This window comes from Rhea pennata, chromosome 8, assembly GCF_028389875.1.
Source record: "Rhea pennata isolate bPtePen1 chromosome 8, bPtePen1.pri, whole genome shotgun sequence".
Classification (NCBI taxonomy): domain Eukaryota; kingdom Metazoa; phylum Chordata; class Aves; order Rheiformes; family Rheidae; genus Rhea; species Rhea pennata.
The window spans coordinates 3553802-3575318 of NC_084670.1; the positions used below are offsets into that span (position 1 = coordinate 3553802).

The 21517-nt window shown below is 39.2% G+C and overlaps 2 protein-coding genes across 9 annotated transcripts in view; one reads left to right on the top strand and one right to left on the bottom strand.

Moving 5' to 3' along the window:
• DOCK7 (dedicator of cytokinesis 7) overlaps positions 1–3721 on the top strand; it is a 109557-nt gene extending 105836 nt beyond the window's left edge. For all 7 annotated transcript variants that reach the window (XM_062581982.1, XM_062581980.1, XM_062581981.1 and 4 more), the window contains 3 exons: positions 46–152; positions 1232–1399; positions 3213–3721. In XM_062581982.1, coding sequence (XP_062437966.1) covers positions 46–152; positions 1232–1399; positions 3213–3255 — 318 coding nt within the window. In that variant the 3' untranslated portion in view covers positions 3256–3721. The remainder of the gene's footprint in view (positions 1–45; positions 153–1231; positions 1400–3212) is intronic.
• Positions 3722–5912: 2191 nt separating this feature from the next.
• USP1 (ubiquitin specific peptidase 1) lies at positions 5913–20020 on the bottom strand. Of its 2 annotated transcripts, XM_062581880.1 has the most exons (9): positions 20006–20020; positions 19476–19724; positions 18326–18449; positions 17861–17968; positions 17168–17328; positions 15899–16614; positions 14617–14787; positions 13360–13561; positions 5913–8605 (listed from the first exon to the last, which is right to left on the bottom strand). In XM_062581880.1, the coding sequence occupies exons 2-9, from the start codon at positions 19643–19645 to the stop codon at positions 7873–7875; spliced, it is 2385 nt and encodes a 794-aa protein (XP_062437864.1). In that variant the 5' UTR covers positions 19646–19724; positions 20006–20020; the 3' UTR covers positions 5913–7872. The 2 variants fall into 2 exon arrangements, with proteins under 2 accessions (XP_062437864.1, XP_062437865.1); XM_062581881.1 differs by lacking the exons at positions 17861–17968; positions 20006–20020 and having other exon boundaries at positions 19476–19754.
• Positions 20021–21517: the final 1497 nt, after the last annotated feature.

Here is a 21517-nt window from a genome sequence, read left to right on the forward strand (position 1 = left end):
CAGACAGTTCTGAGAAGCTTACTCTTTTCACTTCTACTCCTAAAGGGGCCATTAGAAGTTGCACAAGTTTTCTTGTCTGAAATACCCAATGATCCAAAGCTCTTCAGACATCATAACAAACTACGGCTCTGTTTCAAAGACTTCACAAAAAGGTACAGTTACTGTTTTCACGCTGCCTTCCAGATGCATTTATTGCTGCCACATCAAACAGAAACATGTACATTAGCACGAGGGTGTATCCAGACAGGAGTTTGGTGTTGTAACGGTTGGTATTTGCTGCTTTCTTCTCACCAGTTTCTGTATGAAGCTGTATTCTTCAGCTAAGTGGTTGGTTCTCTGTTTTTGTGGTGCTACTGTTCCACAGCTAAAGTCAGCTCAAGTGGCTGAAGTTATTTGCCTGTCCTGTTTTATCAAGAATGAATTAGCAATCACAGTTTAGTTGTGAACAAGTGTTCCTGTTTCAGAAAACACCACTAGCCACACTCGCGCAAATGGATTTGTGGCTTGGCAGGGTCAGGAGAAACTGTTGCATTGGCCAGGAGATTTAATTTCTGTCTGAAGTGAGTTTCTCCAAACCAAGTGGAAGCATGTTGGCAGAGTTCTCTCGAGAAATGTTTTGGTTGCTATACTTTCCTCCTGAGTAATGCAAATTGCAGTTTCAATCCAGCCTCTTTTGCAAGCACCAAGCAATTAAAAAAAATTGAAATAAAAATGTTCGGAGGAAATAGATCCAGTGGCAACCTAGTTATTCCATACAGTGGTGGCACTGACATTATAGTTCTTTTCATACTCTGTTTAAATTACATCTTTCCAAATAGAAGAGCTCCTGATGAACATCTCATATTCTGCTATTTATTAGTCTTTTCCTAGGGAGAGCAATAATTTATCCATCTTTAAATCCTCTTCAACTGAAAATGGCTATGGAGAGATAAGCATTTCATTTCTCTTCAGGGGGAATAAACATAATTGGAGAGTAAAATTAAAATGAATAAGGAGTTGCCAGTCTAGAAGTTAAATGGAAATTGGAGATGTGACACCTTCTCCTTTCCCCATGGAGACCTAAGCTCCATGTTAAGCTGAGTCCTTATTACCCAAAGGACAACATGGAGAAGAATATTACATGTCAGCCCAGAAGAACAGGATGAAAGCTTTTGTGCTATTGAATTTACAAGTCTCTCGCAGGCAGGTCCTTTTTTTATGTGCCTAAGTTTCACAGACTTTTGTTTTTCAGATGTGAAGATGCTCTACGCAAGAATAAGAGCCTGATTGGTCCAGACCAAAAGGAATATCAGCGAGAACTTGAAAGGAATTATCACCGGTTAAAGGAAGCTCTCCAGCCCTTGATAAATAGAAAGATCCCACAGTTATATAAGGCAGTGCTGCCAGTCACTTGCCACAGGTGGATATTTGATTTTATTCCTTCAGCAGAGATAAGCAGGGTGTAAAACTGGGAGGTCTGATCTTCCTGGTGAACCTGTGAAATATGTTGTTTTTTTTTTTCTAATTATGGATCTTTTCACTGGGTCCATCTCTCTCCCCTTCTGTCTTGGGCTTGGAACACACCCCGTTCCCAGCAGTTATGGTAGATCATGTTTTGCATGTCCCTTGAGCTCCTGATCTATGAGTACTTTTTTTTTTCTTTTTGAATCCTATTCTTTTTAATCTCAAAACCACCCTCAAGATGGCAGGACTCTGACACTTGTTTATTCCCAGGGAAACTGGCATGAGGAACTGCTGTGCAGATAGGGTGGCAACAGCAGAAAAACAGTTGGTGTTTTGTGTGTTGGAAGACCTGTGAGCTGGAGTCCAGGCTTTTCTGTTCCTTTGCAGTGAAACAATATAAAAACCACTCTGTGAATGTACAAAGCAAGTCAGAGCACTTGCTCTGCTAGTTTGTGGGGACAAACTGACTGAGCAGGAGACTTTTCATGTGTAGTTTCTAATCAGGTTCTTCACTGCATTTACAGTAGAAAGTGCACAGGCACATATGCATTTGGTTGCCTACATCTAGGGTCCTAAAAAAAAAGAAAACTGATGCCCTCCCTCACTTTCCAGTGCCTGCCTTCTTGTTGAAGAAATAGAACAGTTGGTAGCTCCTCAATTAGCAGTATTTCGTCTCCACTTGCTATTTGTGTGCCTGCCCTGGCTCCTGAGTAGGGAGAAGAGTACTTTCCAGCAGGTACTCTCCACGTAATCTTTGATTTTCACCATTGAAAAGGACCCTGTCATGTCCTCTTTCAGCAAGGTAGGCTGAACCAGTCTTGACAAGGCTGCGTTGATATCACAGTCCCAACCCAGTGAGTGGGGTGAGGTTTTTTTGAAAGGACGTTCACTCAGTGCTGAGCGGGATATTGACAGTGCTTTTAACTGCAAACTCTGTAGAATGTTTACGCGAACGTTGATTTCAGCTCAGATCCATGCTACTGATTTAGAGGAATACAGCCCTGGTTTTGAACTTCTCCTCATGTAGGTGCTGTTCAGAGGTAAAGAGCAGTGGGAAAGATGAAAACTATTGTGAAAAGATAAATTTGGCAAAAATACACTATAAATAAGAGCAAGACATAGTGCTGGATGAAGAAGGAAAAGAATGTTCCCAGCTCACAGTGAAATGTTTGGCAATGTTTCTGTAGGTGAATTTGGTTTATTTTGCTACCTGCTGAATGCTGCAGAAAGGTGGCCTCTCCTCATTACTCAAGTTCATGACTTTTTAAGCTCACCCTGGCTCATTTGCTGCTTGCTAGCTCTATTGGAGCTACTGTCTGTTGGTTGGGAATGGGTGGGAGGAGCAGTATGCTTTCCTCTCCACCTTTGGTGGGTACCTTGCGAGCACATTTGTCATGATAATTGTTTTCTGGTTTTGTGAAATTCATCCTGTGCAGAGTGTGTAATACAAGCGTTTCGTGCAAAGTCCACTTGAAGATTTTTTCGAATGACTTAAATAAGACTTAAGTAGTGAGGATAGTTTGTTGCTTCTTGGTATGCAGATGATCTCTGAGCTTTCAGGGCTGTAAACCAAGAGCAGTTAAGTGATCCCGGATATAGACACAAAGCAAGTTCATTTTAAAAAGCAGTGAATTCTTGTCAATTGACTTAATTTTTGTAGTAGTCAGATGTAGAAATATAGGAAATCATATACAGAATCATTCATCTTAAAGGGCTTCTGATTTCATCGTGGAAAGTACGAGCTCATCACTGTATTTTCTCTCCCTCAGAGACTCCTTCAGCAGGATGAGCCTTCGCAAAATGGATATCTAAGCAAGTTAAAAACCCAAACAAAAAGCACTTAAAATTAAGGTATTGAAAAGAAAGATCATTGTTATCAGCGCTGGGAATCAAAGAAGTTTTATTATGAAATAAAACTTGGACTTCGTCCTGGACATCCCACATCTCTTCCTCCATCAAAGTGTTCAGTGGCCAAAAATCATTCTGAATTGTCAAATATAGACTTATCAGTGTTTGAAAAAAAATCATGGCAGTGGTATCCGGAGTATTGGTGATTGATAAGCTGTAAACTTACCTGTTTTTAAGGCATTTTTATGACTGAAAGGTACACTAAACGCATTTACCTTTATTTATAGCATTACCTAATGTTAAATTTATTTACTTTCAGTTCATATATTTAATTTATATTAGGACCATACGCAAATGCATTTTTGAAGTTTTTAATGTAGTGATGGTTATTTTGATGGTACTATTAAATATGTGAATGTTTACACTTTAATTTCCTGTGCATTGAACTTCAGAGCTTGCCATCCTTGGGGGGAAAAGGTTCAGACTAAGGTAAGTCTTACAGAAACACTTCTTAACCAAATGGTGACTTTTTACTACCCCTATGTTTTTTTTTTTCTTTATAATTCTGAATAGGATTTGCTGCAAAGATAAATAATTCTGTTTATTACCATCAGATAAATTGTTCTTGTTACCACGTTATCTCCCTCAGTACCAGAGGAGTAGAGTTCAGCATGGCTCCTATGTGTACACAGTAATTTCTACCAACTAGGAAATTCAAATACAGCACTGTAACTTCATCAGACTTTAAATGTACATTGTAGGTTAGCAGTATACTGCAGCTAGACTACTTTTTAGTCCCTCTTTCAATTTAAAAAAATAATTTAGTGGGGAAAAAGATATGAAGAGAAATGACAAAAAGATCTAGCTAAGTAAAGCTTACATAGAAAGCATTCTTTACATTCTTATGTCAGAAAAATCTGTTTTAAAGCAATTATTTTAGTGGCTAGTGCAGCACTTTCAGGAAACACCAGAATTGGAACTGACTATGCAACTCCTAAATTAAATCCCTTTTATTTCTTATCTCTGAATCGAACAAGGGCCCTTGGAAAAAGTAGTATGTGATTAAACACAAGCTTTTCTCTCTATATAAATGCAGATATATTTATATATATATGTGTGTGTGTGTGTGTATATATACATACCTACACATATACATCCATATGTACACGCACACACATATATGCACAAAAATATTAAAATATATTCTCTCTCTATGTGTGTGTGTGTGTGTGTGTGTGTATATATAGTTTTTCACACACGAGTTTTTAAGGTTGGTTGCAGTCATAAGTATGCATCACTATTTGCAGCTTACAGATGTTTGCCTTTTGAAACGTATGCATTCCTGAGTTGCTGGCTGGTGGTTTGGGGGTTCCCTCCTGTTCCATTTCTGTGTTTATAGATGCGCCCTCCCGCATCGGGGCGGGGTACATGTGTGCGCTTTTGGTTTCGGTGCTTTTTTCAAGGTATTACTGGCTGAATGTCAGCGCGGCTTGTAGCAGCTTACGTTCCCTCCCGCGCAGGGTTGGAGCAGCACCGTGCCTTGGAGCCCCGGCCGGCGGCGGGCCCGCGAGGCGCCCAGCGGGACGGTGCGGGCCGCCGGCTGGCGCCGACGGGTGTTTCGGGGAAGGGAGCGCCGCGCTGCGGCGTTTTGCTCTTCCTCGTGCGCTGTCTTGTTCCAAGAGCTCCAGAGCGGCCGTGCTGCTTTGGTAACCCGAGCGCAGCACTTCTCGCCGACTGGTAGCGCTCTCTTTCCTGTGAACACAGCTGCCACTGAACCAGTTCTTTAGCAGGGTTTGTAACACAGGAGGCTCGCAAGGAATTTCTTGTACGAGGGAAAACTACTCCTCTTACCTCCTCTTTGTTTGTTGGTTTCTGTGAGACATTTCGAAGGCCTGTGTCAAAGCCTGGAGGCATCGACAAGGCTTGGAAAGCAGTACAGGAGTCTGGGACACTCGCAAGGAAAATACTGGATTCGCAAAAGATTGATATTGAGACTTGCAAACTGCTTGACAAAAAAGAGCCTTAATATCCACAGAAGAATGAAACAACAGTAGTTCTCATATACTGTTTGTTCAGCTATGAGAGTGTCTGTTTTCATCCAGATCTTTGACATATATCCTCTCGTTTCACTGACTAGCCCCGTGTCAGTGTATATCTGAACAGCTTCTCAGTACATGTAGCCCAACAATTACATAAAACAGAGGAGCACTAACGCGGAAAGCTGAGCAGGGCAGTCGGGTTTTGTTTTCAGTTGCAGCAAACTAAGACCTGTGATACAAGACAGCAGTTACTGTTGCAAATTACTAGTTCAGGAAAGGTAGTGTGTGCTTTAATTGAGCAAGTCTCCCAAACCGTGCCAGATTAACTCTTAATATCACACTTACTTACTTAGGCAGAGCAGCATTTTTTTCATTCAGAATATTCTAGCTGGTCATGTTTTGTGCTTGAGTATTTGCAAAGTAAGGGTTCTCTAAAGAAGTCATGTGTTATTATGATGAAAGGAAGAAGGCTGCATCTTCTGTTGATTACAGTGTAAATACTATTTTGTTGCATATAATGTTATTTTGTTTCCATGGAACATTTCCTGTTCCTACAGTTGAATGAAAAACGTAAGTCCTGGGTTGATTTTGGAAAAACAAACTTTTATTTGCAGGCTGAAATTGAGCAAATCTCACACTGCAGGCAGCAGTAAAAAAAAAAAATAGCATTCTGTAATTTAGTTTGGCTATCCTTACAAGGTAGGATTACAGTTATTTTTTGGAAGATAATTTGTTTGAGACTACAAAATTATGTTAACAGTGCTTCGCAAAGGGAAGGGTCTCTGTGTAAATTCAACTTTTTTTCCCCTCTACAACTGAGATACATATTAGACATCCATTCAGCATAAATTTAGAAGCAGCTCTAAATTTAGTCCAGCTTTTTTTTTTAACACTATTTTTAATTGATAATATAATCTTTCTACAGGGAAGCATATTTTATCATATATATATATATCTATATATCATACGTTTTGTCTGTACAAAATCAAAGGTCCCCTATAACATGGAAAACATCAGGTATTTTTCACTGAGTTATCTCAGTGTTTGTACTGCATTATGGTAGAAGATGGTCTATAAGAAAATGAGTACTGTAGAATAAACTTGATATAAGCTTCAGGACTTTTTTTCTATAAATATAGATTAATTTGTATTTGAAAAGTTAAAATATGTCCTGAAAATGGGCATATTCACATCCCTTGCATCTTTCCTAAGCTGTGTGTTTAACAGTAATTCAAGTCATTCCATCCATGCTATGACTGGAGAAATAATACCCTAGTTTGTACCATATTATTAAAAATTTTAGTTGTCCACTGTCTGCAGTTCATACGATGCTCCTTAAATTTTTTATTTCTAATACATAATTTAGGATTTTAATCTCTAATATTTATTGGCAAACACTGCACTCATTTATACAATAATCTGTTAGTTTCCTCTGGCTTCTGAACTTTACTTTAACCATCAAATATTTTCCAAATAGACTATGCTACTTTTTTGGTTAGCCATTTAACTGTACAAGAATATGTTAAAAACAATTTTTTTTATATCATTCTCCCCTCTAAATTTCTCTAAGATACATAACTTCCCAACCTTTTTGTAACTATGCCCAGCCATTTTCACTTCCCACTTTTTTCATCTCCAAACACAAGTCTGACGTAGTCATCTCAGACACTCAGTGCATATCATAAAATTTTTTATTTCGTATATACATTCTTAACAAAGCATCAAGCCAAATGCTTTTGTTCGCCCACATTTCAGTGAGCTCTAAATACAAGTTAACTGTTATAAGATTACCACTAAATTCGAAATCCACCCAAACAGATATGCAAAGTAGAGGGCTTTTTACTCTTAGAAGTACAAAATATTTTAATTACACTACATGCTCCCCCTGTTTGGAAGTACTAGTCACACCTATTTACACTTTGTCCATTTAACACCTAATCAACAAGATGTAAATTAGACCATTCAAACATTTCTATTAAGTTCACTTCCTTCCAATACACTGAACAAGCTTACAATATCCTGTTCTTGTGCTTTGAGTTGCACTGAGCACTACAGAACTGAATAAGGAGAATGTCATCAGTAAACCATGTAGATTACCCAAAGACTAGATATGAAGTATTACTTCCCAAGTTACAAAAATACACAACTTCTGGATGAAATTTGCTAGTTAATATACATTTACGCCGGAATATGAATACAAATAACTTTTATTAAAAAAAAAGGCTAATAATACAAGAGGCATGTCTGAGAACTAGAGTTGTGTTAAAACCACTACTGTGTATCGTAGGCATCATATAGGAACTATACAGGTTTGTATTTCTAAAAGGTAATATCACTATTATCCAGCATAAACGTTATGTGAGTTAAAGTTCTATGACATGGTTTGTTAATTTAAGTTGAGCAACCTACACAGAATGAAAAGAACAGAAACTTATGATCCAGTAGCTTCAAAACCAAACAGCTGTTTCTTCAAGGTAGTCGTGATGCAAATCAGACCAATAGGTGTATGCAAATTCCTAGTATTTACAGTCAAAATACAGTATCACTCTACAATTTTCTTATAAAACAGCAGGTAAGGAGTTGATGTAGATGATGATGTTGGAGAAAGAGAATTCAGAAAGTCTTTTTCTTCTGTAACCTTCACTTCAGAATCATCAAAAAGCAACCACTTTCCTTCATACTCTTTCAGGCTCTGTAATACATACAAAGCTTTGTTTTCTAGTCCACTGAAAGCAACACCATTTTGATCACTGTGTTCCATAGTGAATTCCACATTTCCATTTGTATTGCTAGACTCAGAATTTCTGTTTTCAGTAACAATATTAAGAAACTTATCAGGATTAGCTGGTTTGTTATTGTACAGGTCACAGTCAGGCTTACTCTTCTGTCCCCCAAGAAGTCCAACAGCTTCCATGTTCTTTTTATTCAGAACCTTACCAGGCTGGGCATTTCCATTGACTCTAAAGGAGACTTCACCATCATCATAGTCTTCAGCAACAGTTCTTGCTTCCTCCTCATTCAGTGGTTCTGGTTTAATCATTTCATACATTTGGTCAGTGATGAAGTTTCCCTTATCTAACTCTAGACTATTAAGATCTGTAATTTTGACAGAGGCTGTGTAGTGTCCACTGCTAATTGTAATGCCACTGTGCATTACCACTGCAAATAATCCATAGGTGTCATTAGTTGGTTTTGTGCTCCATTCTTCTAGTGACAACTTGAGAGGCGTCAATAAGGGAGTGTTTATCTTGGACAGTCCACCATAGCAATCAAACCTTTAGAAGAAAAATAAAGTTAGATGTCTTGCTACATTAGCTTACAGTATTGCGTTAAGTGGCCCATATGTTGTGTCTATATTCTTTTCCTTCTATTAAAAAGGCACAGGAGATCTGAACATAAGAAGTTGCTCATTTTCCAACTTGCTTATTGTGAGTATCCATGTTAGGCTTTAAGAAAGACTTTTTTCAAAGTATGTATACTGTTCAATCTTAGAGCCTAATAATTGGTGCATATTTTAACTATTTAACGGTCTCTCTTCTTCTGAAGTATCAGATGAAGTAACTTTTAAATAGTGACCAAAAAAGGGAGTTGTCTTAATTGGTTATACTTTCTGCTTTCCACATTTGGAAATTCTTCAACATCCAAGGTACAGAGTAAGCATTTTTTTCCAAAACCTTTGAAAATTTGTCAAATAAAGGAATAAAAATCTATTTTCCCTTCAAATAGCTTTAATGTTATCACTCAAAAAATCTGAGGCTTTGCTATAGTAGTTTTCTTCATACCTTCATACCATCTTAATGCACTGTAGTGTATTTCCGACACTATGCAACTGATGGTAATCTAAGGATGGTTAAGTTACTAATATTCTTCTCTTATTACTAGAGATTTTCTATTAACTGTCCTATATTATACAGTTTCTTTACACAATTTAGCTGACTTATTTTGGAGAAGCATCTACTACTCCACAAATATTTTGTATTTTGTTCATAGCACACAAATTTACAGTACAAAAAGTTCAAATGCTTTCACTATAGTACAAAACCTTCTAAAAAGTTTTTAAAGAAATAGAAATACTGGAACTTAATCAGCTGTTTTACATCATTGTGTGTTATTTCCTTTGAACAATACTAAACTGACATATTGCTTCAGCCCAGTCTAATTAACCTCCATGTTTTATTTAATGATGCCTTATACGTGCTAGTAGACTTCAATGATGTTTCAGTCTTGCTCATCTATTAGGATGCCGTTCGTGAGAACGGAGGAACAGGGACAAACTCTGTAAAACTTAGGCTCCAAAGAGCTAACTATTGTTACCCAACTTCTATTTTATCATAAGAAAGGGAAATAACTATTTTTAATCCAAGAAAAATGCATCTAGGGTATAACAATGTAAGCCTAATTGGAGTAACAGTATTATTTGTTTTTCTGGGTTTAGTTTCAGTTCTGCTTTGCTTTTAAACATGTAACTGTTCACAGCCATAAATCCTTATAAACATAAATACATTTACACACACACACACACAGAGATGTCCTCATTCACTCAAGTCTAACTGAAATCTCATTTTAGACCTAGGCTAACCATAAACATTTGACTAAACCAAAAGAAACAGAAAAGAGCATATAATCAGAAACACAATAAAATTTAAATCTTCTGAAAATCCCTATTATTACTAGCCAGCAGTAGAGACATTCAGAAGAGTCGAGAAACAGGGAAACTGTTTACTGACTCTAGATCAGAAATCCAGTTCCACTCAAGCACACTATGACAATCATATTAACATAAAACATTAAAAAACAGGTTCTACCTTTCTTCTGAATGAGATCCAGCATCAGAAAGATTTGGAGAGGAGGAAATAAGAGAGGAAATCTTTTCCTATTAGCTTTTTGTTCTTCTTAATGATAAGAATCTGAAGACAGAAAAATTGCATGCCAAGTACTCTGCCTCCTCTAACTGATGCACAGTAGTTCATACACAACAAACTTGCTTTCTCCAGCTACATTTGCTGTGGTCATACATTAGTGGAACTTTACCCACTGTACTGAATTAATCCCTCAAATTATTTTAAACACTTGAAGAATTTAAATACTTTACTGCAGCTCTTCTAACACAGGAGGATGCCAGTTCTCCATATGAGATTCCCAATGGCATAAGCACTACTTTCACTAGTTAACAAGTGTGTTTCAAAACCTTCAGTAAATCTTTAAGAACAAACAAACACACACACCTGCCTTTACCTGATTTCATTTCACAAGTCAAGAATCTATTTTCCCAGCAAAGCCACTGGTTAAATTTGTACTATAGAAATGCTTAATTAGGTGTTACCAGTTACACATTCTCTCTTAATAGTTTCCCAGTCTGCAACTGTCTCTACTAACTGAATCTAGCATTCTTCCCCCTCCTCATACATGCTGAAGATTACTATTTCCCAGGCAAGTAGGTATTTACACTATCTGCTTTATTTATAAAGAACCACTTTGCAAGCCATCAAAGATGGAGCAAAGCTCTATTAACTGCCAAAATTTACATCATCACTGCTTTCCATTTAATTTCTCATCATCCTTGATTGTATTCTTATTTAAAGCTCAGATGGCAGAAAACTCAGTAAAGCACAAGTGAGAAGCTGCCAAGGTTTCATAATTTGTCTTGGAGCTCAGAGAAAGCAATATGAAGATTCGTAGTTTAAGGGACAGCAGAACAGTCTGTTACTACTTTTAGAGAGAGTAAACTATTGCAATCCCATCTATGAGACAACTAGTATTTTTACCATAAATATTACAAGTTTATGCAAGTCAACTGGGGGAAGCTCCATCAGAGCTCATAGTTCAAAAGAGATCATAGTAAGAGTAACTCCAGACACTATGGATAAGCCACTGTTTTGGTTTACCGTTCTTTGCTCTTCCCATTTGGTTTGCAGCTATGTTTATTAATCCCAGTGTAACTGTTCAGAAATAATATGGGTTTGCCTGACATAAAATGCCCAAGCCAAAACTGGGAAACAATATTCTAAGCAGTTTCAGCTTCATCACTGACTCCAGTACTGTGTTTGATTTTTCCGCTCTTCCTTAATCTCTGGCTGCTAACAATTAGCAGAAAATGTATGACATGATTCAAAGGACAAATAAAGACGACTACAAGAGATTGGGTTCTGACCTGGATATAGGTCTGAGTATTTTGGATCAAGGACTTTAAGATTACCAGGACAAAAAAAAGGTAAGTAATATGGAAAATGTCAGGTTAAGGAGCAAACGTAGGAACAAACTGAAGATCTGTAATGTTCAGGTTTTCTCTTAGGTGACATCTCATGCTCTATTTTTTGGATAGTCCAAAACACTAGGATTCCATCTCATGTCAAGGGCTACTCAGTAATAGTGTAACAATGTTTTTTTTAAATGCCTGATTTAGTTGGCTTGCTTTTCTCTGCTTTGTCATGACAAAAGTATCATCTACGTTAGGATCCTATGCTTGTGTGAAGAAGAGGTGTTAGCAGGCATTATGCAGATCTTTTTCTACTTTGTCAGACAGCTAAATAGTCCTCAAATCAGATACTAAAACTAGGCAGACTGAGAATTCCACTTTCCAAAACCTTAGCAAGCTACCCTTACAAATCTTTGTATAACCCTTGAAAATACGGGTTATTAAAAAAAAAAAAACAGATTTATATTGAATAGAGTTGTTATCAGCACTTGTTTACAGAGAGCATCCTGTGACAAATCACCTGTCACCTTATATTTTGTATCTGTAGAGTGCCAAAGGGTCTATAGTTTTAAAACTAATTTCCAGTGAGGACCTCATACAATAGACTTCCTACTGTCAAGATGGCTTTGAAAGTCTAAAGGCAACTAAATACAAGGCACAGGGAACTTGGTGTATATAATGAGTTTGTGGCTAAATGACTTAAGTGTAGATCACACAGGAGCTCTGTTAATTCTCAGAACTATTTCTAATCATAAGAACACCCTAAATTTACATGAGATTATAAAGTACAGGACAGGCTGCAGCAGTGAAGTGTTAGCTCTCTTCAACAGAGGCCAATTAGTGAGACACTGAACCACCCAAAGTTTCTTTTCTTTTGCTGCATCCAGCAAAGTTAATGCAGATACAGAAGTTATTTTGAGCAAATACAGGGAAAAGTTGAAAATACAGGCCAAGTCTACCAATGCTACTAAAATTGTATAGTCACTCTCAAAATGCATTTAGCTTAAAAAAAGTGTTACAAAGGATGTGAGGGGACATTTTATAGTATAACAACAAGTTTATCCCGATAAGGCCTAATGTCATTTTTAATTATTCCTCCATTGAGATTCAAATAGAGCCTGCTGCAAAATACATAAATTGTCATGGCATTCTATCTTTTCTGTGTACGGTACTGAGAGGTGGGTTTTTTTGTTGTTTTGAAAGAAATACCTTTATTCATACTTACAAATTTAAGGAAAAAACTCTTAATCTCTTCCAAAAAAATAAGGATTTCTACAGTGTATAACATCAAACTGTCACTGCTAAGCAGCTGAACATTAATGACATTGATACTGTTGCGTTTTAAAGGAATGGATCCATAGATAAAGATCCAATAGATCTTTAAAATGTTTACCACTTGAATTTTTTTCTGAATTTTAATATTCCCATTCAATTGGAGACTGAAGTACTACTAGCTCTGACCATGAAATTCAATTTTGTGCTCATCACTTCTGCTAAAGTACTTAAACCTGCCTCTAAACTTGTGCAGACAGGTGATACTAGAAGTAAACAAAATTTATGAAACACTGGGATTTCAGGCTGCGATAAGAATACAGGTAAAAATTTTTTGAAAGAAGCCTCCTGAAAGTATATTTTCCTGAGGATAATTTCACCCATTATCTATAACAACAAAAAGCCTTTATGAAATTAAGGGCTGTGTCCCACTGATTTAAACCGAATTCAATCTAGAAGTCTGTAATCATTGTGGGAAAATATAAAATATTTTCATCTCATAGTAAGATTTCTCCTTCAACAGCACACTGTTTCGTAGTATAGTGTATCTGTAATACTCACTCTAAGCCACTAGCAGCAAAGCACTTCAAATGAATTGTTATAACTTCAGGCATTTTATCAAACAAAAGGCTGCGTTCTGCTTCTGTGTAATGATGACAGTTTTCACAAAAATATTTATCCTCTCCCACAATCCTTTCCACTGATGCAAACTGTGAAATTGCCCATTTTAGAGTCTTCACTTCTGTTTTTGGCTCTGGAGAAACTATAAAAAAGAATCATTACATTCACAGATACACTTATTTACATTTCCAGTGCAACCCCCACCAGAATTAATATGCACATGTACACACATACACACAGTTAAGACATGTTCAAGAACTAGTAATTATACTGTAAATTAAGAGTACTCAATATGTACCAAATAGAAAGTTTATTCAAATCTTTGAATGTTTTGCGAGATGATAAGAATAGCACTAATTGATTTTTAATCAAATTTCTCAATTTTACTTAAAATATACGTCTTCCTAAAGATTGCCTTCAGAGGTACCTGTACAAATTCTGTTGACGTATCTAGAAATTAGATACATGTATTTGAGACCAGAATTTGACTCAAGGCAAACTTCCAAAATTATCAGAAAGTTCCCTTTCACTTGTTTCATTTCAGCCTGACAGCTCTGCACTGTTAATGACAGCATCATCTACACTATCAATAGCGTTATACACATGGACGCACACACCCCCACACATGCACACTTAACTCAGAAGTCCCTCAGCAAAACAGGAAAGGCAGAATAGTAAAACCTACTTCAAATTAAGACAATGGGAACTAAAATTACTTTAAAATGCTAAATTTTAAAATTTATTAATTGTCACAATGCTTACTGCATCTATTTTTTAAAGCTATGAATTAAGTACATATCACTAATATTTGGGAAAGTTATCAAATGATTTCAGAGCTAACATTTACAAACAAAATATTTGTCACTAAGGTAATGACAGTGAAGAAATACTGAAAAAAGACTTCTTAAAAGTGAATTCACAGAAAAAGACACTTTTTTTTTAAAGAAGAATTGCAGATTTTTTTCTGCTTTTTCTTTTAAGAATTTTCCACCATCAGATCCAAATCAAGCAAAATATCTAATATCTGTGCTCTGTTTCTAACATCTAAAGTTAATCAGGAAAACAGGTAACAGAACAGCCTCTACTTTTAACCAGCACAAGCAGGAGCACTGTTCCTTAATAAATATGACACTGTCCTTCATCAATGGCTATTTGAAGAAGACACAAACATCTCAACCCTTTTCCATAAATACTTACTTTCAGAACTCTCCTCAGTTTTAGAAAGTTCATCTTCTTGCACTGGGACACTGATGTCCTGAAAGTCTTCTCTTCTTTCAGTAAAGCACTCGCACTCCAAGCATCTTGTTCTCAGTACTAACTGGCCCTGGAACAGTTTCTCCACTAGTTCAAAAACTGCCAGCTCTGTACCTAGAGAAAATATATGCCAGATTACTCATCAAGATGTGTTTTGTTCAAAAGGTAATACAAAAACTGGGTATTCTTCATGGGGGGAGGGAGGGGAAATCACTGTGTACAGACATGGCCTTTTAAGGATTCAGAATAGGAATAAAAAATACTATCATATACACTGTTCAAGATGTCAGCTGCTTGATGCTGAATAAGGAGCCCTGTTATGAGCAGTCTTTCTGTTGGCTCTGAGACTTCAAGTTCTGTTTTAAAATTAGGTTCTTGTTTTATAGAATGACAATCCCACATTCTGGAAAATTTGGGCTTTTGTCATTAATGCACTGCATACTTACTAGTATTGACTGTTAATCTCCTGCAAGGAGAATCACACTTGTATTTAGCCTCTATTCATCTTTACTCTTCTCTTCCAGTACTTTCTGAACTAGTTGGCCAGTTTTTGTCAAATCTACTGAAGAAATGGAGATCTCAAAGATTCTGCATGCCTTCAAAGTTTTGGAAAATTTTGCAGTTGGATCAGAAAGAAAGTTCCAAATTAGTAATTGCTAAATTTATACTTAAGCCCTTCCCTTCAACAGTTACCTTGTTTTGTTTGACACTAACCTGCATACCTGTCAGCCAATTAGCATATATAATACATTCTGCTTCTTTCCTAGTCCTTGGGAAGGTTGAAAATGTGGAAGAACTGGGGAACTAGGAGGGAAGAGGATATTTGGTTTGTAGGAACTTAGGACAAATCCACAGCCAATCAGGTTTTGTTCAATTTGTTCCTTACAGGAATTTTCCTGTACATCTTGAATTCACTTGCTATTTCCAAGGATGACAAAAATTAGAATATAAACTTGGTAACAGTCTGAGTATTTCACATCGTACAACGATTCTGCAATGTTAGAGAATACCTCTTAAGATCTAAGTTAAACAGTTCAAGATATATATTAAAAAAAAAAAAAAAGATACGAACACGTATAGAGTAAGTTCTCTTGGATAAAAATCTTCTAATCCTGAAAATATCTGGTATTTAGAGAGCTATTTGCTATGCAGTCTGAAGACTTGACTTCCCACACAGTAATTTCCTAATCTTACTGAATTTAACACCATACAGATGTTCACCAACCTTCCTTATTTGGTTCTTTCTCAGTTCCTTTTTCACTATGGCTTTCCACAGGAGATGCTGGTTCATGATATTCTTCTTTAATATTGTTACCATTTTCACACTTTATGGATGGCTCTTCTAGCTCATAGTCATCATACTCTTTCACTGGGTCTTTGGATCCCAAATTAGTAGTTAACTTTCCCAGACTATAGAATTTGGACAGAATACTAGGCTGTTTGCATGACGACTTTAACCAGTTTAATCTAAGCCGTGACTTTTTTTGTGTTGGCTTTACACTCTCGTTTTCAGTGGAACACTTGGCAATGGCATCGGTTTGATTTTCCAGCTTTTCTCCTGTTGCTTTCCTCTTTGACCTGGTTTGTCTTTGATTTTCTTCAGCATTTTGCTCTTTGGATACTTTGGATTTCTTCTTTGCATTGCCACCCTCAGCATCACTTTTTCTTTTCCCATTTCCTTTCATTAGTTTATCTTCAGATCTCTCTCCAACATGGCTACTTGGTACACTATCCTCCTCTTCAGCAGGACTGCTAGTTCCATTGCTCTCAATATTTTGATTAAGTTTTTCCTCCAGTTTAGCTGTAGGCTCTTCCACAGGCAGTTTGTTCAATTCTTCCTTCTTCAGTAGCTGACAGGTTTCTTGAATGTTACCTAGGATACACTGCAAAACTTCCTGGGCATCATGCTGCAAGTAGCCTTCATACATAGGGTTGAGCTCTCTATTAAAAGTAAAAGTAAATAAGCAAAACCATGAAGACTAGCTATTCTTTGCTAACTAGACAACACAATTTGAGATATGTATTAGGGAAGTTTGCATTTAATTAAAAAATAATAATAAAAAACAAAACAAACAAAAAAAGCACACGGGAGGATCCTTGCCAGGGCCAGACTGAAATCCTATCTGTCACAGATAGTTATGGCCTGATACAGAATAGCATAAAGACCCACTCAGTTGCAACCCAGTAGTGATACTTCTTAGGTCCGTGAGAAAACTTACATACTCCAAGTTAAGTACTGTTTTAAATCCACTGCTGTATTTAAATTATGTTTTTACAAAAAAATCAAGATTTACTTCTAAATTTATTAGCTCAAAGAGGTAACAAAATAAACAAGAATCTTCCCTCAGAAACATAGAAAAACTTACTTCCTAAAATGTTATCCCACATTTAAAACCATCTATCTTCCCAAAGTCTCTAACACTGAATTGTGCAGTCACAGTGACCTCAAAACTTTAGGTGCAAATTCTGACAATGTGTTTAAGATAATATGTACCTAAGAGTATTTAGCAGCCTTCGTGGCTGAGTAGCAAGTTCATCTGTGTATTTTTCTGGATTTAAGAGAAAGCTGGCTTGAAGTTGTTCAACTGAAAGAATCAATGAGTGCAAACTGCAGATTAATTCGTAACTTGCCAGTGGATCTTCTTTACAACTTCCCTGTAGAAAATAACGTTAAAAAAAAGATTGGTTTTGTCTGTAACAACAATTTGAGCTTTTTCTCCTGCCCTCACTTTGCTACTTTTCTAACAGACATTTGTAGAATTTATCGGTTATGGGAAACAAGTGATTCTCAGTCAATATACTGCTCTTTTGCCAGCAGAGGACATACACAAAAGCCAAGCACATTACTCATTTTAAAAACCCAAAACAACTATCTGTGGCCAAATGCCAATTTCCATCCACTTAAAAGTATCGTAATTATCTTAATATGAGAAATATGGTGAATGCGATTTTGAATTCCTATTAAGACTTCTGCTTTAAAGCTTTACAGGATCTCTGAAGAACAAGACCAAATTTGAATACAAGTCCAAAACAACTCAATAATAACTTTACATTAAATGGCACTATAGAAAGCCATACTGCAAATCACCTTATATAGAGAGAAAAAAAAAAAAGTTACACTATATTCCTGGCACATAGCCACACTTCCACAATGGCAAGTAAAAGAACATGTAGTGAGAAATACTACCTTTTCTGATTTTTGTGCTCCTTCATCCTTCAAAGATTCTTTCTTCTTTGAAATGATATTATATAAATGCTTTACTCCAGTTTTAAAACCAGGACAGAAATATAACACCTGAAAGCAACAGTTTTATTTATCAACTATTGTCTTGTTTTAGTTTTTCAAAAATACATATCCACACTTAAGATCAAACTAGCTTCACATCTCCCAAGGCTGCTGCACAGCACACAAAGATACAGAATTATTCATGGCAGGCAGGTGGCCAGAGCATGTAAACTGACAGATTACTCAATCAAAGCAATCTATGGTGCATGTATTTCCTGCAGTATCATCTTTTTTTTCCTCTCTCCACTGTAATTACACTCCCTCTACAATCTAGACACCTTCTAGATAATATCACATTAGGAATCTCAGCTGCCTGTGCTTAATCAAAACAAAATTATGTTTTTAAGTCCCTGGACATGACCTTACCTGAAGTACGCTGTTAAGGTAACAAGTGTTACCTAGATTGTTCAAGCCCACAAAAGGCAACATGGTGTCCTTTTTCTCACAGCTAACAAGTGATGGAGGCTGTGCTGCAGGAACAACCTGATCACTATTAAACAGAGAAAATAGTATATGAGAGAACTTTTGAAAATTACTCCTTCTAGCATGCTTCCATTTCAGAGCTAGCTTATAAATTAATGACTAATACACATAGATCAAAACTGTGCTAAACGGTTTCTGAAAGTCTCAGTATGGCTACCTTATGGAATCAAAGACAGACCCACTCAACAGAAACAGTTCTTTCTAGCAACATTCACAGAAATAGGTTTACGAGTAGCAGGCAAATTTGACACTACTTACAATACACATTTTTTGAACAAAATCATCAAACTGACTTACAGAACAAAAATACTTCTCTTTAGGATGTTCTTTGTCTGCTCCTAAGGTAGCATTAAGAAAAACATGCCTAGCACATATTTTCCTGTTACTGTCCCTGCTCCAGATTCGTACCACATAAACGTCTGAAAACATACTAAAAGGGTAAAAACAATTCAAGAAATGAACCTGGCACATTACATAAGTGTTAATATAATGTTACTTATATAACAGGACCAAATCTTAATATCTTCAATGCATTTGTAATTTACCATGATTAGGCATTTTTTCCCGTTAAAACTTTCTCGTTACCAGCAATGAAACCAGTTGACAGACTCACGCAAGGCTTGAAACACCCTAATGAAAGTTAGTGAATAGCATAAATAATGCTTTCACTTGGAGCAGAAATAGCATTTAAAATCTAGCATTTTTCAACAAAACCATTATTTCTCACAAAACTTGTAACTTCCTCAAGTTATTAAAAAAATTACCAACCAAACATCCATACTGAAGCAAGTTTATTCACTTGTTTTCTTAAAGGACTCAAGTATGAGTTACTTCAGTTAAAGTAACTTGAGTCAAGGATTTACTTAATACACGCTGAAAAGTATACTGAAGCAAAAATACATAACTTAATAAATGAATGGCACAGCTATTGCTCAGCCATTATATTAAACAGAAGTCCGGGTTACTGGACTATTTCTTGCATCGATCTACAACATAGTCAGAAATTCTTATTCAAAGCAAAACTCTTACATACATTTCAGAGCCTCTGTATTCAGAACTCTTTTGTTCATTTTCTTGCGACTCTGTAAAATCCAGCGCTCTTTTCGCTTCCTTTTTTTGGAAAAGCTTCAGCGAAAGCCTGTTTTTCTTTGACGGGCTCCCTCTCGAAAGCCCGTTACTGTCACTGGGTAGCACCCCTGGCATTTTTCCCCCCTCGCAGACCAGCACGGGGCGGGGGGGGGTAAGCGCAGCCTGGGCGGAAAGCAGCGAGCGGCAGTCGCACCTGTCAAACACGCACAGCGTTAGAGCGGGGAGCGGCCCCCTCCCGCCCCGCCGCCCCCGGCCCCTCGCCGGGCAGCAGCCGCCGCTCCCGCCCGCCCGCCCCCGGGGGGCCCGGGACGCCGCCGCCGCCGCGGCCCCGCTCCAGCCGCGGCCCCCGCCCGCCCGGGAGGCCCCGCGCGCGCCGCCGCCCGGCGCGGCGGGTCTGAGTGGGGCCCCGGCCCCGGCGCGGCAGCCGCAGCCCGAGCCCGGCGGGGGCCGCGGCTCCGCGCGGCGCCTCCTCACCCGCTACATCTTCGCGCGGCCCCGGCCGCCGCCGCCGCCGCCGCCTGCCGCGCGCCCGCCGGGCGGGGGGCGCCGCCCGGACACCCCCTCCCCGGTTGCTATGGAGACTGCGGGGCGCCCCGGCGCCGCGCTCCCCACAACGGGAAACTTGGCGCGTTTTCCGCGGCGCCAGGACCCGCGCCCTCACCCCTCCTCGCGCCCAGGCGCTCGCAGCCGCCCCGCGCAAACGCCGGAGCAGAAGCCGCCGCCGGCACCCGCGAGGACCGGAGGGCCATGGCTGCCGCGACCGGCCCACGACCCAGAGGCGTGCGGCAGCCGGGCCAGACCGCCGCGCGGGCAGCGCCGGGGCCGCGCCGCCGCGCCCTTAGTCAGGCAGCGCGGCGGGCAGCCCGCGGGGTCCTGACTGGGCGCGCGCGGGCGCTGGTAACGGCCTGGCCAAAGGGCTCGGGCCTGGGAGGTGGAAGGGGAGCGGGGGCGGGGGGGAGGAGGCTGGGCTAAACCATCCCACAGAGCTTCCCCCTCCCCCCCGGCGGAGAGTGGATTGGTCCCCCTCTGACCCCGCCCCCTCTCGCCTCTGCCAATCAGAGCGAGCGGCGCGCGGCGAATCCCGGCCCGGCCGGAGTTGAACGTCCCTCTCGCGCCGTTCAAACGGGCTCGAGGTAACGGCCGCGCAGGGGGCGCGCGCGCCTCCGCGACGCGGCCGGGGAAACCCCGTGCCCGGCAGCCCCGCCCCCGGGGCTTCCCGCCGCCGCGTGGGAGGGCCGCGTGCGCCGTGACGTCAGCGCCGTTGCCCGTCCGCGCGCAGGATGAGGGGCGGCCGCTGGGGGGCGGCCGCGCGCAGGCGGCGGCCGGTTCGGGCCGGTTCGGGCCGGATTGGGGGGGGAACCTCATTTTCTAAATACGTGGAGTAACCGTATCACTAGTTTTCTACTTTTTTTTTTTTTACTCATAAACCAAAGGTTAACGTCTAAATTTCTGTGAGAGAGGTGCTAAAAAGTTAGCTGTGAAGAATCCAGTCAGTCACAGCCTTCGTCACGGCTGCGGAAACCTGCATGTAGACACCACGTACTGGCAAAACCATGTTTTGGAAGTATTGGCGAAAAGAGCAGCGATCTAGGTGCTGCAAACCCCTAGAGAGGCAGTTCGCTCACAGAGTGGTACCAAAAATCTTCAAAACTTTGGGCTATAAACGTGGTCTGAGAGACTAATTCCAATGGTCGTTGGAGTATATACATATATTACGTGCATAATACATGTAGCAGCTATGGATTCAACAGACTGTTTCACAAAGAAGCTAAGAGGTTGGTTTATTGTTTTTTTCCCCTAGCCTAATGATCATGAAATACATACCTTTAGAAATGTAGCAAAGTAAACTTTAAATAGGTAGCTTAACTCTATTAGTAGATGCTCTTTATGAACAGAAGTGGTTCTGCGTAACCTGAAGAGATGTGCGCTTTCCTTTTGTAATAAAAAGAATAAAATATTTCAACTGTTAATGTCAATCTTAAAGTG

Excerpts from the sequence above, each read along its gene's own strand:
- USP1 (XM_062581880.1), bottom strand. The coding sequence starts at position 19,645 with ATGCCAGGGGTGCTACCCAGTGACAGTAACGGGCTTTCGAGAGGGAGC. Across the intron at positions 14,788-15,898 it reads GAAAGAACCAAATAAGGAAG|GTACAGAGCTGGCAGTTTTT; the intron begins GTTGGTGAACAT and ends TATTTTCTCTAG. Across the intron at positions 8,606-13,359 it reads TTTGCTGCTAGTGGCTTAGA|GTTTGATTGCTATGGTGGAC; the intron begins GTGAGTATTACA and ends TTTCTTCTAAAG.